The sequence below is a fragment of the Solenopsis invicta genome, chromosome 11 (assembly GCF_016802725.1).
Source record: "Solenopsis invicta isolate M01_SB chromosome 11, UNIL_Sinv_3.0, whole genome shotgun sequence".
In the NCBI taxonomy this organism is placed as follows: Eukaryota; Metazoa; Arthropoda; class Insecta; order Hymenoptera; family Formicidae; genus Solenopsis; species Solenopsis invicta.
Genome location: NC_052674.1, coordinates 9096386 through 9114595, shown reverse-complemented (window position 1 = coordinate 9114595; position 18210 = coordinate 9096386). Strand labels below are relative to the sequence as shown.

Here is an 18210-nt window from a genome sequence, read left to right as displayed (position 1 = left end):
TCATATTATTAATATCTTGTTCGACAAACGGGAGAAGAGATCAGGGATCAGGGACGCCTAGATAGTGGCATAATTGAAAATAGTTCCGCGAGCGACTCCGGCGAGTTAACGAGTCGCCGCCGATCAAGTCGATCGGAGTTTGATCAAAGTCGCCCCGAGAGTGCGTCGTCATCCGCGTCTCGATTGCCCTCGCGGCGCCGCGTGCACTCTTTCATCCTGGATGAACGTGCGCTCGGTGCGCTCGGTGCGCTCGGTGCGCTCGTCTCGTCTCTCGCACACGGAGAGTAATCCGGAGCTGAAGCGAGCATAAGCGAGAGAACGAGAAGTCGCGCGCGCGGTGCGGCCCGGCCGTAAATCCTTGCCGCTTGCGCGCGACGCGCAACGAAAACGCGATTGGCCGCGACGGTCGCCCCACCCCGGGCGCGCGTCGCTGCGCTCGTCAGTCGGGCTCGGAGCACGGCAGAGCACGGTCGGGTGCGCGTCGTATGCCGTCGGTCGTCGTTCACGTACGCGAGCGTACGGGTTTCTCACTGAGAGGAAAAAATCGAGGTAAGAGGTAGCTGCCGTTCCCTCGTCGTTTCGTCGCGCGCTTCGCCTCGCCTCGCCTCGCATCGCGCGCGATGCCCCGATCGACGCTCTCGATCTCGCCGTCTCGCGTCGACGGTGGTCCACAGGGACGCGAGAGGGGCGGGGATGCAAGGGCCGGACGGGAAAGGGGTGGAACCACCGTCGCGCTTCTGTCACGCGAGCCCACCGTAGCCGCCGGTGGGACGTGGGACACCGCCGCCGCTCTCCTCTCGGACTCGCCCTAACCGATATACGTATACCGTTCGCGCGTCGCGCGTTGCGTCCCGTGCGGGACGCGCGGCGTGCGTTTTCTCGTGCTCGGACGCCACAAAGAACGCGCGTCACCTCGCCGTACACTCGCGAGATAAGCGAGATCGAAAGAAAGAGAGAGAGAGAGAGAGAGAAGGAGAAGACGATATGGTGTACGTAGAAAGAGAGAAAGAGAAAGAGAGAGGAAAGGAAATAGAGGAGCCTGATGGCGCTCACGGTCGTCTTCGTGTGTACTCTCGGGGATCGATACACGGTACACACTCGGGCCGACGGCGTGTGTGGGTGCAAGAATACATTACACGAGCCTCTCGTGAAACGCGTCGGTTGTGTGTATGTGTGCGTGGGAACGAGAGAGAGAGAGAGAGAGAGAGAGAGAGAGAGATAGAACGAGCGAGAAGCTGTTGAGACGATGCGGAGTGCGTTTCGTGGAGCTGGATTTCGTCGCAGGCCTCGGTAATCAAAGAAATCCCACCAGATGTTGCGTAGCGTGGTCCGAGGAGCTCGTAAAAGCCGGGTGTTCGTATAAAGTCGCATGCGGCGGCCGGCTGCGCGTAAGAGGCCGGAGAGAAAGAGAGGGACGGACGAACGGACGGAGGCGAATACCGAAACCGCCTTTTTTTCCCCGAGAGGAGTCTCGGTGTCGCGCGCGCGGATACACCGGATACGCGGATGTGTATACCGCCTTCTCGTATACCGCGCGCCGCCGGGTTATCGAACGGACTCATTTCCTCGCGCATGCAACGCAAGGCGACGTCGGAGGAGAAACGTCGCGCGCCGCGTCGTCGACGTCGACGACGACGAGCGTGGAGCGACGATATGATCGAAGGTGGTGGACGCGGAGCGGTTTACTACCACCGGCGATTACGATGGGTCGATGACTTTTTAGCGTGCGACAGCGTGCGCCGACCCTAGGTTCCCTCCTTCTTCTCCTCCTCGTTCTCCTCCTTCGCCCGTGGCCCGACGACTATCGGGTCCGGGAAGGTGCCGCGGGGCGTGCTCGCGTTTCGGAGAAAGATTTCGTCCTTCCGGGGGCGAAGGACGACGCCGCGAAATTCGGAGCGACTTGTTCGAGCTCTGACTAACTTGAACGATTAGTGTAACTTGTAGACGGAGTCGCTTCCAACAAAAGTCGCTTCCTAGCTGTGTAATTCGTTCTTAATCTTATCTTTCTCTCGCGTCGGGCAACGAAAAGTACATAATTGTTAACCAAAGACATTATTTACAGATATTATTTGATAAGTTAATCGGAGTTTAATGGAATCCTTAACGATCCGGACGAAATTGTTAGGGAAACGTACGACGAGTGGGGAGTATTCCGAAAACTCCCTTCGTAAACTCCAGCTCGATCTTTAAACTTCGATTGCGAAATGAAAGTACCAAAGTAGACGTCAGAACTTAATGAAATAAATTTTTAATTTGATACTTGATGAAAAAAAATTATAGAGCTGTAAGTAAAACTCTAATGAAATGAATTAAAAGAATACGAAAAAATTATTTCTTAAGTTTCGAAATTTTGGGAGATGCTTGTACTAAATGCGCAAGAAATATATATTAATTTTACTAAAAATATATTTCCAAAATTTGTTTCCAAATAATCTTAAAGTGTTACATTTTTTGTGTTGATTTTTTTACATATTTGTGTTACTTCTTAATATATCTTGTGTTATATTAACACAAAATTTTGAGAGGACCATACATTTGGAGCATGCAAAGCATATTTAACATAAATTGTTTTCAACTGATTATGAGAGACAAATTTTTTTTTAATGAAAAAATATATTTTCTTAAAACCATATATTTTGATGTAAGCATTTGTTTATTCTGTTTAAGTACAAATATTTTCTTTTAAGTAAATAGACGTATTACGTTGAGTATATAATTTTGTATTTTTACATTTTTTACACTTAAATAGTAATTTTATAAATATACTAATAATATTATTAAACTTAATTAAGTTGTTTTCTTATATTTAAAAATCTGATTATTTTGAATATAAAAATAATCTAATAGCAATTTCTAAAAATATTTTCTAAAACTGCAAGAAAACATCATTTGAACAAAAATGATTTCTGCATTCTATTTACATAAATATTTTAATTAAGAAATTTTTAACTTGACTGCAAATAAATAAGCTATTCGGATCAATCGAGTAAATAGCTCTTTTCGTTTTAAATAAGATTTTTTTATTTTAAGACATTTTTTTGTCAGCATAGATTCATAAATATTTTTTTAGAGATTTTTAAAATCATTTTAAATAAATGAAAACAGTTGAAATTGAAGTACTCATGCTACTAAAAATTTATAGATTAGAAGCTCCTAAAATATCTCACGTATAGTATTGTGAAACAGCTATCTTCGAAACATTGACGCATAAAAATTGACGCATGACGAATCAATTGCGCCAGACCGTAAACAGATCCGTCAATCGATAATCGAATCTTCTAATCTCAAGTAACGCCGTGTCACATTGTTGAGAGAAGGACGAGACCTTCTTTTACTATCATTCCGACTGAAACTTTCACAGACGTTCCATTCGTTACTTCGATGTCGATCTGCGAAAACTTTTTCCGAGGAGGACGCGAAAATGCGCTGTATTATGGACGAGGCATGTAAAGTACGAGGCAACTTTAGAAAAATACATGCGCGGGAAGCATTAGAGAGACAATTCCTTAAATATTGCATCGCGAAAGGGAGCGTGCGGCCTAGAAACGCACGCGGAAGGAAGAGGAATGAGATGGCAGAGGAATGCGGAAAGTTATGCACCACGTGCACATACTTATCATTTATGTTCCTTTTGTTTGCGCTTTCCGCGTTTATGGCTCTGTCCATTTTAGTCACGTTTTTGTATTTTAGCACACCCTACCACGTTTCGCCGCTATCTGTTCTTCCTTCATTGCAGGCCTGCAGATATACGGCTTTTTTCCCTCCTACTCCCCCTCTGAATGCATTGAGTGCAGAAAAGTACGACCGCAAGAGAGCATCGCATAATCTTTCTTTTTCGTGTCGTCAAAGCGCGGTCGCGCTTGCTTCGTACTTTATTTCTTGCCTCTTTCCGCCTCTGATCAGATCAACTTATCAGATTTTAAATTCAAAAAGCGTAGTTAAAACGAACGGAGCAATTCCATTCCTCAATTTCATTTTAAATATACAATATCAAACGTAGAAAGATTAAATTGACAAAAAGCACAAATCTGCTTATTTTGATAAAAATATGAATTTTGAGAAATTTTTAATCGATTTACGTATAAGTATAAAAAAAGACATTGTTTTAAATTAATTCCTGTTCTACCACATGAAAAAAATATTTCTTTTTAGTACCATTAATCTCAATTTCAACTATCTATATTTTCATTTATTTAAAATGATTAAAAAATTTTTTTTTAATTTATGAATATATACAGTTAAAAAACATTTGTATCAAATTTAACATGTATCGCTCCAAACGGTTCACTCAAATTTTAGTGTAAATTCAACACAAGATCGATTAAAAAGTAACACAAATATTATGAAAAGAACACAAAAAATGAAACACCTTAATACAATTTAAAAACAAATTTCGACAATTTTTTTTAAATAAAATCAATATTTATAATCTGTTAATGTACAATTTGTTTATCTTAGAATTAAATTATTTTTTCAATTTTTTTTATCGTTTAAAATTACATTAATTTTTGTTATTTGCTCATTTACTTATTTATTTATACGTTGTGTTATTTTAACACAAAATGTTGAATATTAAATTAATATTATCACATAAATACAAAATATTTTCTACTATGTACTTTCGAGATTTTACACTGAAAAAAATGTTATTTTTAAATAAACTTTTTTTAACATTTCTTTGATTAAAAATATTTTCCTAAGTTTAAAAATAAATTACTTTGTACTAATATTTATTTAAATTAAAGGAAACAATTTGCTCGGAAGAAACTTTTTTCAATGTAGAACAAATATCTGCTTTATTTTTGGGAAAAAATCAAGTGTACAATGACAATGAGAAAAAAGTTTGACTGAATTTTTCAACTTGATTAAATTTCAAATACATAAATGCTTAAATTAAAGTTCAAGCATTTTATGTATTTAAGTTAAGTATATAAATACTTAAACTGAAGAAATTTAATCAAGTTGAAATATTTAGTCAATTTAACAACTCTTTGTTCTCAGTATAATAAATGCATAACTTAAACACAAACCTTTAAAATTTTGAGAAACTTTCATGGATAAAAATCAATCGGACACGGAATATGAGATGCCTTATGAATTAATTTTCGAGCCATGTTCGAGCCAAGAATATCACTCTAAAATGGGATCAGGGCATTGTGGTATGTTGAATTGCGATAATTAGTTATGTAATTATCGCAATTCCACATTCCGCAATGTTCTTGGCGATATAACCGTCCCGATGTCAAGTGTCGAGACTTTACATGCAGAAAGTTCTGAAGTACAGAAACTTCGCGTTATCAGTCACTCTTATCATGAACGCGTGATTAATTTTGCATCACCGTGAGCCCGTTTCGTCGCCGACGTTCGCGATCGCATCTCGATCGGGACGAACGGCGGGATGAAGAAGACGCGATCGATTCGCATAGCGAGCTCGGTGGTCTTCTCGGCGTCTACGAATCCGTCGTTCATCCCCGATCGCTCGAAGTTTCTCGCGGGGTCACCGTACGGCCTCATAGACGACGTTATAGTCACGTTATAGTCGATCGATCGTAGCAGTTTGCATGTCGCGATGCCGACCGGCAGCGCGATCGGTCGATGACTTTTTACGCGCGATTCACTCGAGTCGGCGGCTTGCGGTCGAATTACCGTTTTAATGCCGAAAAAGACCAATCTGTTCCTCCATTGAGACAGTGGAAGACCACGTTGCGGGTACGCCGGAACGATGAAAATTTTATTCGGGAGAGAGAAAACCGAGAGGGAGAAAGAGAGACGAGTGTGCGGGAAAGCTCCTCTCGAAAAAAACTTGCGCATAAGTGCAATATGAATTCATAAAACGACGCGTCTCGTTGAAGGGTGTCTTTAAAAGTACTGATGAATTGAGCGAGCGATAACAATGGCGCTAAACAACGAATGTCTAGACGCGAGAGAAACTCAACAGTCCGCACTATTATCCGTTTACAGGCTTCAAACATCTATTTTCCGGAAGGTTTGTCTCTTGTGACAAAGCATGGTTTTTTTTTCCCTTTACTCGATATTGCCGGGAGAAGCGTAGGCTACGTTCGCGTTACCTGCACATTCTACGCTTTATGTATTTAAAACGAAATAGGCGTCGTATGCGGCTCGAGCGAGGGAGGGAAAAAGAATAAGTCTGCAGACGAGCGCAGAAAGTAAAACGTGCGGCACGAATGAACTATAATGGAGGAATTAGCTCATTCCTTCACACCCTAAAGCTAATTTAAAATCTAAACTTGGCAACTTGGATATTTTATATTTTTACTGTCTAAAGTTTTTTTTTACAATTGAAATATGTGCTTCTGAATATTTAAAATACAATCTTAAATTTATGCAATTTATGTATCTATTAAAATGGTATCGTAAATTTTATTTATTATTTTTTTTGTTTTAAATAAGCGTTTTACCTTTTTACGGGAATATAAATAGACGTAATATTATATGCAAAGTTTCAAGTTCACTCTGGGATATTAACAATAAATTATTTAGAAATATTTCTAAATTCTCTGCACAATCTATTTATTAATGTAAAGACTGCTGCTCGATATCTCTGTTTTCTTTCTTCGAGTTTATCTCGTATCTTCTGGCTACGTTCTTTCTTAATTCATCATTAAATTTAACTATCGCGCAGTTTTGCGCGAATGCCAGAGTTGATAACAGTTGATTACAGTTTTTAGTTGAGCTTCTCACTTTCGTAACTAGGGTATCGACTTTCAGAGTATAACGTCCGCATAAGTACGTACGTTGCACGAAGCTGATGGTGTTAATATTAAGTTCGAACTATATTGCGCAAAGTTAAATAAGTTTGGGGGCTCCTTCGAACAGTCGAAGCTGTGTCCGAAGTAAACGCTGAAATTCCGCTCCATTTGTCTGCCTTGTTAACATTCTTTCACGCTTGAAACGAAATCAAAGTGCACCCTCTACCTGGAAACGAGGAGGAACAATGCACTTTATCGCACGCCGCTGAAAGAGAAGGACAGGAGACCGCAGAAGAATGACGATGCGAGCCAGGATGTGACAGCACATAGATGGATCGTAATATAAGCTGCCTTCATTTAAAATCGCGGCATGATTGGCGGTGACTTTATTTATCACTCATACAATAACGTGCTCGTACCGTGAGTCAATATGAATGCGCGTGATACTCGAACCGCAGGTTTCTTCCGGCGCAGGAGATATAACCGCCGATTTATCGAACGGGAACAAAAAAATAGCCGCTGTCGGCGGCTGTTGCAAAAAATGCAAAATAAAGAATTTTCTCTAACAGCGCAAGCTATCGTATGAATATTCCAGAATATTCGCAATATTGTACGAATATTCGTACAATATCATAATATCGTACATATCATGATATTCGTATGTCATCATGTGCTGTTAGGATTCGGTCATCGATTATCGCACGATGATCTCTCGACTCTCATCAAAATCAGTCGTGCAGTGAAAACATATTAAATAATGATAATAAGCTGTTTGCAAATCGATTATCCGCGTCTCTCGCCAAATATCCGATTTTTCAGTAGCCACGATGCGCAACGTGAAATTCACCACGCCTCAACATTTGTCTCTGTGTTCATTTAACTTGTAATTTGTAATTCAATTCATTCAATTCGTCGCACTTGGATTTCGCGTACTTACTTGAAAGACAATTGAAATTATGTGCTCCCGCTTCGAAATCAAACTGCGATTTATCACGCAATAAGGAAGCGTTTATTGTGTTACAAGGCCATTGTTGAAATTGAGGAAGCACACGCACCACCGTGAATTTTCTGGCTTCGAATGTTACCGAGCGTATATTGGAAGCGTGTTGCGCAAAGTTGTTGGTCGTTGTACGCTTCAAGGATAGAATAGGAATCGGGAAAGTGGGTTAATAAACCGTACGTGTACGTTGCACTTTATCGATCCACGATATATTTATTACGGAGATAGGTATTTGTTGCTCGCGGCAGTGTCTGCAGGAGCTTAATATAGAGCGTGATACATATAAAACGCGTTGCTAATCGGCTGAGACTGTTATATCATGTTTGGTACTGTAACATGCATAAATACGTTCGCATGTGGCGAATTAATTTTCATTAATATCATTACAGAAATCCGATTGAGACTCCACGCGGACGTGAATGTTTTATTTATTTGATCGACGAGAATGAACGCACGCAGTATTAATTGCGATGTTAATTTATCGATGTGCTTTTAATAATACAAGATAAATGAGGCACACGCTTTTGTTACTATTTTCCTAAATTTGGAAATTTATCTCCGACGAGATAAATGATAAATCTCTAGTTTGTTTTTCATTATTAAAGCTGTGACGGTGTAATTTTTTATTTGCACATTTTTATAATACTCTTCAAAATTAATAAAAAAAATTGTATTTACATATAAATATCTTCTAATTTCTTAACATATTCTTAATATCGTTACATAATAAAGTGATTATTAATTGAAGAAGTAATTGTATAGAGAAGGGAGTATTAGATGCCATATTACCATCTTCCCTTTTAATATTTATCGTTCATTAACAATTTTAAGGACACCTTCTTTGTTGTTAAGATACGGAACGAAAGGAGGATACAAACTTAATAAACGTTGTGGTTTTTGAAAAGTTTTAACGATAATGTTCGGGCCCATTAAACTTATTTCACTCGATTTGATGCTAAAAAGCACCTCGAGAATCCTTTCGGCGCGCTTTAGTGATGTCAATGAAGCGAGAGAGATGGAGGGCATAGCTGGCACAGACTTCATTAATTAAGCGCGCGTTGATTCCACTACGGAAGAGTTGAATCACTACGGTAAAACGTTTTGCGACACTGAGTGACGTCGGCCGTATTTAGCCAAGATTGAATCGTGACTCGCAACGGAAGAGCGCAACGCGGAAGCGTAGCGCAATATGCTAATGAAATGATAATCGAATTAAAACTCTCGATGAGCCTTTTTAGAAAATTTGGCATTCAATTACGAGTAATTCTCTATCGTGAACTGCTGGAGCGTCACGTGAAGTGGCTCGTGGACGGAATTAAACCCCGATACTATTCTCACTCTATTTTAATTTAATTTTTTTTTGGTTTTGTTCGCAAAAACGTCGATCCCCGAAGAAGTAATATCCACATATCTCGTTACGGTTCTAATCCAAATACAATTCAAAACGAATGCGGCAGAATAATTGAAATTTATATATACACAACGGATGAAAACGGATATTCAGCGAAACTTATTCCATTCAACTAGAACTGATCACAATGGAGAGCTGATATATTTATTAAACGATGATATGATAGAAAATTTGTACACGTTTTCGAACATATTTACCTATCTATGTTTATTGTAACGTTAAACCTAATATTTCGTTTCGTCTTCTCCGTTTTTATTCTTTAATCTAGGAAGAGCATGCAAAATAACTCGAATCGTAATTAAAATCTGCACCGGTTATAGAGGACAGTTGTAACTTTGAGTAATTGAATTATAATGGAAAGTTTTAATAGCTCACGCTTTCCAGATCGAGCTCTCAAATGTATTCGAATAAAAGTTATGAAATCGTGGTGGTAGTGCGACACCGTGTAGGAATTATTTTTCGATTATGCAAATACGGAACTTGGAAATATTGCGCTAGCACAGATGCTCCTTCAATTAGCCGCGACAAAAACATCCGAGCCCTACGTTTGTAACGCTCGATGTGACGCAACATCGCGGGTCCGCGGTGCCGCCGTTCCCATGCCTCCGACAAACTCCCCTCCATTCCCAGGTTCGGTCCGACTAATTTGTTATTTTTTGATTGCAGCGCTCGCGCGTAGCATGTCTTGACGAGTAGGAGAGACGCTTCGAAACTGGGTTCTCGGCAGATAAGGGTTCACCACAATGGCGGGCGGTCAACAGCTTCCGGAGCAATACACGGTACCACCGTACGCGAGGATCTTCCACAGTCTGCCGCATCTGAACGTCTCCTTACACTCGGTCAATAATACGTTCAATCCCCACTCCGAGATCTATTTGGAGGTAGGTTCGCTCGGCACGAATCCGTCAATTCCGACTTCCTTAGTCCCGATTATCGGCGTCACCATCTCCCCCCCGCCCCGAGCATCCCGCCCGCCTCGTCCTCGGCGGCCATCGGGATGGCGTACGTAAATCGATCTCGTTTGATTTAAAACAATGTGCGTCCGATTAATCGGCCGCGCGCGACCGGAGCCTTTTAAAGCTTCGCGCGGATCGATAAGCGAAGTGCACGGAAAATCCGGAATTCATACTCGCTCCTCGGTGGCAGTTTCAAGATAAATATTTTATTCATACCCGACGCGTATACTGATGATCGTTGGAACGTCCTCGGGAGGATATCGCCACGCTCGACTTATTTTCAATCCGGACGATGTATTTCCGAAGTAGATGTATGCACGCCTGATATAAATATTTGATATGCAAAATTTTTTTCTTCGCGAACGTTGCCCCCGACGTCAATTTTCGGATTTTTCGATCCACCTCTGGTCGTTTAAATACTGCGCAGGCGGACATTAGTACGAGTAGTTGCTGAACGCGTACCGGTCTTCTAAAACGCACCCGTTCCTCACATTTTTCATTATTTTAATTTATAAATTCGATATTTTCGAAGACAATACGATTTAAGATCGATTTTCTGAATCACACCTTTCGCCATGTTACAGAAAAGCTTGTGAGAAATTAATTTGTTATTACTAAAAGGTTTAACATGTAATAATAGATGACTGAAACGTCGAACTAAATTTCGAATCTTTATCCGCATCCAAAACAGTCCCAAACGCAAAATGTAATAAAAAATAGTTCGAGTGGTATGCATTTGGCAGCTTTCCAGTAATTCCTGTTAGCATCTCGATCTTAGTACATCAGAATTTCCCGGCGGGGCTATCCCGCGGGATATCCTCTTAGCGACCACTGGCGCTGATAGCACTTAGGATTGTCGCGTCCGGTCGGCCGAGAGACTTCCGATACCGTGGGCCGTAAGATATCTCGGATCGATACGCACATCGACGAGCGGACAAGAATTCAGAAAACAAACATATGGGAACGAAACGACGCGAGGAGAGAAGATGTACGTGTACATACTAACTCGTTCGGTCACGCAGAGTGCAAAACCGAAAGGGAAGAAAAAAAAAGAAATGTCTTAGTGTCCATGGAAGATAGCGAGACACAGCGAGGACATGGGAAAAAAAACACAGGACAAAAAGAAAGAGAAGAAAGGGGGCCGGCGAAGAAAAAAGAAAGGCCAGAAGGGGCAGGTGGATATCGCGCAAGAATCCGGGCCCGCCAGTGTGTGTAACTGAAAAGCACAATGTCTGAGAAAGCTCAAACAATGCACAAAGGCTTTCGCATAATGTGCCCGGGGCGACTCGCGGGAGCGCGCTTCAACATCCTTCTCGGGAATCACGTCGGAGCATCACGAGCACATCCCATCCTCCCTCTCGTTCCCTCGCACTTTCGTCCCCATTTTGCCTTTTTTTCGCCCGTCTTTTTTCTCGGCCGTCGAAACGTCGGGCGGACTCTTGGAGCGAGGTGTAACCACCACCGGATAAGGGAGGTAGGCGCGAAACTTCTCGTCTCGCCCTTGTATATTCGCTTTCGTCATGCATGCGGCGGCTCGGCGGGATGGATTGGCGGAGCTAAGGCTGCCGAGAAATGAGATAAAAGCCTCGGGGGAGGCAGGAAGAGAAGCGGTAGAAGTTACGAGGCGACCATAAGTGCGGCTCGCCGAAGTACGAAGTAAATATACGTAGATGCGTCTGGAATAGCGTACGTTGCAATGCGGTCCTCGACGATACGCGACGACAACGACGACGGCGATGACAATACTGCCGTTTTGGAGCGGAAAGTGGAGGCGAGGAAATTTTGGCGCGATACCAATTTTTCCACGATATTTGTCTGCCCTTCGCATCTCCTCGGCCGACAAGAAGGAAAAGACAAGAAAGCTTCTTCCTTAATTAAATTAATTTCAAATCTGATATTTACTTCCAAAGAACTTTGTACTGGATAAGGAACGGGCAATTGTGAATTTTATGAAACTTGACAGATAGAATCCAGCAAATGGATTTTACATCTGAAAATTAGTAATGCTGTTACATCTCTTAGTAATCTCTTCTATAGGAGTATACGTGAAATGTATGTGAAGTCATGAAGCAAGGAGAAAGGCCATGATCGGATGTAATGTTTACAGAGCCTCGGGATACTAGGAAGTATTCCTGCAGCCTGGCTGATCTTAACTTTGCTGGTATTGCTCGTTTATTTGGTAACGAGATGCTGCGACCGGAGACCGCGCCCCAAGAAGTCGATAACCGCGTTGAAGTGTTCACTGGCCATCCTGGCGTTGCTCTGTAGCGGAGCAGTCGCTGTTGGTCTTTATGGCAACGATGACGTGCACAATGGCTTGGTACAACTCGTGGCAGCTGCGAAAAACGTTGATGGGATTCTCATGGGCGTCAGAAATCAGGTACTTCTCGTCCATTTTTCGCAACGCATTAATATCTTGTTTATCGGAATATTATATTTTTTATATATACGCATATATATATCCAATATATATTATAAGAGAAATTTGTTTATTATGCAATAATGAAAAATTCCAATAAACTGACAAGAGATTCTGAAAATAAAATTATTATCCGTAAAATTGAATAACAATATGTGAGTAAAATATCTTCTTTTTTCCACAAGAAAAAATATTTAGTATATTTAGTAGAATTTTTCTTTAAATAAATAGGCACTGACTTGATTTAAATAATTTAAAACATTCTGAACGATTTAAGTAGCAACAATTAAAAATATGATTATATCTATTGAAGTATTAATATTATACCTTTCTTGCAGACTGACACTATAGAAGCGACTCTGAAGAAAAAAGTGCAGCCGCAACTAACTGCCCTCGGAGACGAATTTGACGCCCCGGTGAGCAATAAAACTATGCTAGGTTGGCTGCTAGTGGCACTTAATGGCATGAAGCAAAACACGAGCATCGCCGTAAATCGAAGTTTCGAGATACGGAAGCCCTTGAGCGGTATCAGTCTTGCCGGCGCCATCGGGATGGGCGAGAAGATCGAACAGTGGCGATGGCCTATTACCATGGCAGTTCTGAGCGCTCTACTGGTCCTCTGCGTGATTCTGGTGGTTGGTGTTGCGCGGCACTCCAGATGCGTTCTCATAACGTACGTTCCTTTGATTGAAATAGGAGATCTTTCGGTAGTGTTCCTCATATAGCATTTTCTATCTTTGTTCAAGTTTAATTTACACACTTGAATAAAACCATAACTAATTTTAACGGAGGAATAGATCGTTTTCTGTAAACACACGAAACTACGCAATCACTCTGATAAAATATCCTTTCAGATTTTCCGTGTTTGGCTTGTTTGCGGTAATCGTCTCTTGGCTCATGGCGTCCCTGTACTTGGCCACTTCTGTAGCTCTAGGTGATCTCTGCGTATCACCCGATGGTTATTTGAGCAGAGCCGTACCATCGACCTTAGCATCTGAGGTACTCTCGTATTACACGCATTGCGAGAATACGCGTAGCAATCCCTTCACGCAGAGACTGCGAGACGCGCAACGCGCGGTGGGCAACATGAGAAATAATTTGAATACAGTGACTCGATTGGCGATCGATCTGTTCAAAGACCAGCAACTCCAGCCGAAACTCAGCAGTTTATCTACAGATGTCAATACCGTTGACAGACTCGTATCTGGTTTAGCCACGTTACTCGACTGTAAACCTCTGCACAAGCAATACGTTCATGCCGCCAAGAGTTTGTGTCACTTGGGATTGTAAGTCGATATCTTCTGTCTATATTTTTATTATTATTAAGACAAATCAAATAATTTTTGTCATTTTAATTAAAATACTTTTACGCAGAATGTGATATATAAATTTATATTCGCTATAATGTGTTCTAGGTATGGATTGAGTTTCATGCTAATAGCAAGTTTAGCCGCAGGTCTCTTGTTCACTGTATTGGTTTGGGTGGATTCTCATACGTGGATATATATACGAAAACGGTAAATGCACACACATGGCACAAATACACACTTGCGCGAATCATTTAGAGATTAGAGAGAATTAAGTAAATTTTATTTTTTACATTTTATTATAAATTATAGTGCCAGAGCAGACACTACAAGATAATCTGCTAAAATCTATGGTACTCGCTGAAAATTGAATAATCAATATTGTATTTGTTTCAGAAGGGATTATCATCAAGTTGACGAACAGGACCCTTACTTACCACCATCGGCGGCATCGCAGGCGATAGCAGCAAGGACCCTTCGAGGCCAAGGGTCGTACCCGCCTACAGCCCCTACGCTTAATTCGAATGCTCTTGGCACTCATAATACGATTAAGCAGCCTCTCTTGCTAACGCCGCCCCCACCGTCCTACGCTACTGCGACTGCTCGAGCACGTCAACTGCACGAGAGCATGTTAAAGTTTGTGCATGAGATTTTCAGTTTTATTCTCTTTAATTTATTTAGCTACTTAAACTAAAGGGTCAATTAATTATCGCGCTAAACTATCGTCTTAGATTTTCAATGCGTCTCTTTTTGAATGTTGCTTTATCATACATAGTTTCATCATCATCATCATCAAGAATACAAGTTTTTATCGATTTTTATATTAGTACATGTTTTTTGACGACTATACATCATAAGATACGTGTAATTGCATCATATAAATAACTGTTGTGTTCTTGATTTTCTATTTGATGTTCTAATTATTTAAATATCTGTTTTTGGGACATAAGTATTTCGAAACAGATTGAATTTTATTCTTAGCAAATAACAATTTTAATTGCTTTATACAATATTATTACAAGAAATAGTATAGCGCGCTTTGTAATCCTGTTTTATTAAATATAACATATAGACGGTTTTGCAGGCGTGATTGAACATGAATTTATGTTTAGATAAGCTATATATAAAACGACACTGGTCATTATTTCAAACAAAGATAATGCTGCAACGTTGTTCGTTTTTCCTCGCCATTTACAGAGGTGGGGGTGTTAACGGGAGCGGAGGGGGCGGGGATCACAAATCGTCTCAGCATAATCAGCAATCAACGGGCGGCCGAGCTGAGCACCGTTCTGGACTCGGAGATCAACCTGGCCAGTACGCGACTCTGAGCAAGCAGTGCAAGACGCTAGAATCTAGTGATTTCTACTGAGGGCACGCCCCCGCAGGGCCCGGTAAATGCTTTAAAAAATCTTACGTATGATAATTTTTCACCTTTACATTTTACGTTATTATGTTTCGTGTTACAGGTAGAGAACCACCTTGGACGCCCAGCGTAGCGTCCTTCACCGGTACCCTGTCTCACAATTCGCACGGACCCGCGCATCTTGCTACTTTCCAGGATTCGCGAAAGACGCAAACGTTGGATCCGAAGAATCTGGCCAATCTGAAAAGGGGTCCGACACAGGCTTGGAATCAAAATCGACCGCTTCCGCCAAATCCCGCGAGTCAGCAGCCTACATGGGAGTTCGAGTCGCGCTCGCAGACTAATATGAATCAGTTTCGATCGTTGGTGCGGAACAAAGCGCCTAACATTCGCATCCAGGATCAAATGCAAGATCAGGTCAGAACTTTGGATAGGAATTTCTCGCGCAGTCAGTTTAACGGTACCGCCCCGCAGAACAACACGGTGCCGAACATGTATGGTACATACAATCGAGCGCAGGGGAGGCAGGAAAAGCCGACAGTGGCCACGCTGAGTCAGGTACAGGGTAGCGATCCTAATCTGTACGCTGTAACGGAACTCTAATCATGGAAAATGAAAGAGGATGAGGGATCGTGAGTATTCGCAGAATAGATACGTCATCGTTTTATAGAGTTTTATTTTTCAATGAAACTCAGAACATGCGATTCGGAGTTCTTATGAAAATAAAAAAAGCAGAACAGAAAACGGAAAAGAAAACGGCAAACTGGATTTCGGGGACCTGCGATAAAAGTGAGAGAAACAGGGGGGCGAAAAAAAATTTTTAGAAAACTTAGGAGAACTTGTGTGAGACATACTTTATATCCGAGATTTTGTACTTGTATATCATGTACAGTAATTGTGGTACGTCCTTCTACGTTATCCTCCCTCTTTGTTATCGCGTTCTTGATTAGACCGCGCGCGAAGTATCCAGGGCACAGGTTGATATGCATACTTGAAACGGCGACTGTACGTATTTATATTGCTTGTTGGCTGGCTGGAGAGCTGCATGAACGGACATGCACAAAAGAAACCTTCACACAAAGCTTTACATTGATATCGTTTACAGAGATACTGCTCGCTTGTTCATTCTAAATTAGCCGTTAATTTCGCGTGCGAAACGTTTAGCCGGGGAGTCAAATAATGCGATTCCCGAAGAAGATACCAAAACACGATGAGGGAACTACTAAGATATATGGTTTTTATATACTTTTTACATTTTAATCGAACGAATCTATGTTGAATTTTCTGTGAGAGATATTTAATATACTTTATATGTGTGTGAAAACGTATACATATACATCTAGTTACCGCACGAATGTCTGGGTAATTTTCACAAGACTCTTTGGCAGACTTGGATTGATTATCGGCCACGCTCGATACTGCCAATGCTCAGGCAAATTACTTTTTAAGTACAAAGATGGTGGTAGCACAGGCGTTATGGGTTTTCAGTTTTTTACGTGCAAACGAAAAAAGGGCTGAAAGGGGAAACTGAAAAAAGGAAATAATCGTCCAACGTATCGACGAAAGATATTTGGAAACATACTTCCACAGGCGGTATTAGTTAAAGATACTCTTTTTAAAAGACAGTGAAAAAAAAATGAATCTGTCACGAAAAACTGAATCTTATTATACTTCGTAAGGGTTGAGAATGAATTTTCTGCGGAGCACAGTCTTCCTGAAACATTCTGTAACACCAGAGATATACCGGGCATATCTGGCAATTATTCGGTACCTATCGAATCGGACGATCAGGTTCGAGTGCGTCGGGAAAATAATTTCGTGCCTGAATAATAGCCGGTTGGACAAGTGTTGTTTACTATTATAAGTATCCAGCGTGTATCCGATTGGCGATGCCTCTTCAATCGCCACGGATGCCTGTCTTTGATAATATCCGGTATATCTCTTTCTCTCTATAATTGATACTATCTAAAAGTTTGTATAAGAATCGATAGATTTTCAGCAATCGCAAATGACTTTGTACTGGCATCCGCATATAATTCAGTAAGTTTGTATATAAAGCAGTAACACTTAAGATTATCGAGTAAACGTGAAAAGTGTGATAAAACCGAATCTAGATGTTATTACGTATTTTGCGTGGAAGCATTTTGCCTTTTTTTTTCTTTTCTTTTTGGTTGACGATTTGATCATGACTTTCGATGCGGAAAGAGAAATCGTGCCATTCCAGGAATACATGCATTTAAGGCAAACTACTTTCCAGAATCTTCTTAGGGCTTGTGTTTAGTCGAGTGAAAATCAATTATATAATCGCAATACCGAGCATTTTAAGAAGAGCGTGAAATAGCAAAAGAACTTAATTCAATGTAAATAATTGTAATATTTATTACAGAGAGCGATAGCTCGTAGACAAGTAGCATATAGTTTAGTTAAATGCTAATTTAAGTTTCGACGATAAATACATGAATGTGCGTACGCGGGGTATCGACCGCGCACGCGTATTAGAAGTTGAACGAATATCGTTTTGTTCACTTTGGAGATGAAGAAGCATCCTAGTCACCGTAATAAAGTATATAAAGTTGTGTACATTCATTAATAAGATCTCTTGCCAAATTTTTAACCCGGCTCAATTTGAAGAAAACGAAAAAAAAAGATAAGACACGTAAAAAGAGGAATCTTTTTTCTCACAAAATATTTGTATCGTCACTAACTAATACGTACGGAAGCTATATTAGTGCGTCATTGCCCCCTGATACATGTTCTAGATTTTAAGAAAAATTGCTTATCGAGAAAGTATACAAACACAATCCAACTTCAGTGTTTTAGCACAGATAGCGCTGCAACCGTAATGTGTAACTGTTTGCTGTATTTTACTTTGTTCTCTTATTTTTCAACAAGTATTTTCGTTTTTTATTTCATTTTTCAGTTTTTCGCGATATCGCAATTTACGATAAGATTTTGATCTACTCAATTTATTGCTCAATTTAAAAAGAAAAATTAATGTTTTAGTTTTTGTTTATTAATTTGATACATTTTTTTTTCTTTTCTTT

At 40.7% G+C, this 18210-nt stretch overlaps 2 protein-coding genes across 7 annotated transcripts; both read left to right on the top strand.

The window, feature by feature from the left end:
* Positions 1-422: 422 nt before the first annotated feature.
* Positions 423-15493, top strand: LOC105199132 (protein tweety). Of its 6 annotated transcripts, none has more exons than XM_039455326.1 (9): positions 423-549; positions 9788-10002; positions 12185-12457; positions 12835-13169; positions 13351-13782; positions 13912-14013; positions 14203-14292; positions 15001-15194; positions 15270-15493. In XM_039455326.1, exons 2-8 carry the CDS (start codon positions 9865-9867, stop codon positions 15170-15172), a joined length of 1542 nt encoding a protein of 513 aa, XP_039311260.1. In that variant the 5' UTR covers positions 423-549; positions 9788-9864; the 3' UTR covers positions 15173-15194; positions 15270-15493. The 6 variants fall into 6 exon arrangements, with proteins under 6 accessions (XP_039311260.1, XP_011164411.1, XP_025995043.1 ...); XM_011166109.3 differs by having other exon boundaries at positions 14203-14439; XM_026139258.2 differs by having other exon boundaries at positions 14200-14292.
* On the top strand, positions 15404-17945 carry LOC120359035. Its single transcript, XM_039455328.1, has one exon. It carries the CDS (start codon positions 15512-15514, stop codon positions 15767-15769), a length of 258 nt encoding a protein of 85 aa, XP_039311262.1. The 5' UTR covers positions 15404-15511; the 3' UTR covers positions 15770-17945.
* Positions 17946-18210: the final 265 nt, after the last annotated feature.

Excerpts from the sequence above, each read along its gene's own strand:
- LOC105199132 (XM_011166095.3), top strand. The coding sequence starts at position 9,865 with ATGGCGGGCGGTCAACAGCTTCCGGAGCAATACACGGTACCACCGTAC. Across the intron at positions 13,783-13,911 it reads AGTTTGTGTCACTTGGGATT|GTATGGATTGAGTTTCATGC; the intron begins GTAAGTCGATAT and ends AATGTGTTCTAG. Across the intron at positions 14,440-15,000 it reads CTGCACGAGAGCATGTTAAA|AGGTGGGGGTGTTAACGGGA; the intron begins GTTTGTGCATGA and ends CGCCATTTACAG.
- LOC120359035 (XM_039455328.1), top strand. The coding sequence starts at position 15,512 with ATGAATCAGTTTCGATCGTTGGTGCGGAACAAAGCGCCTAACATTCGC.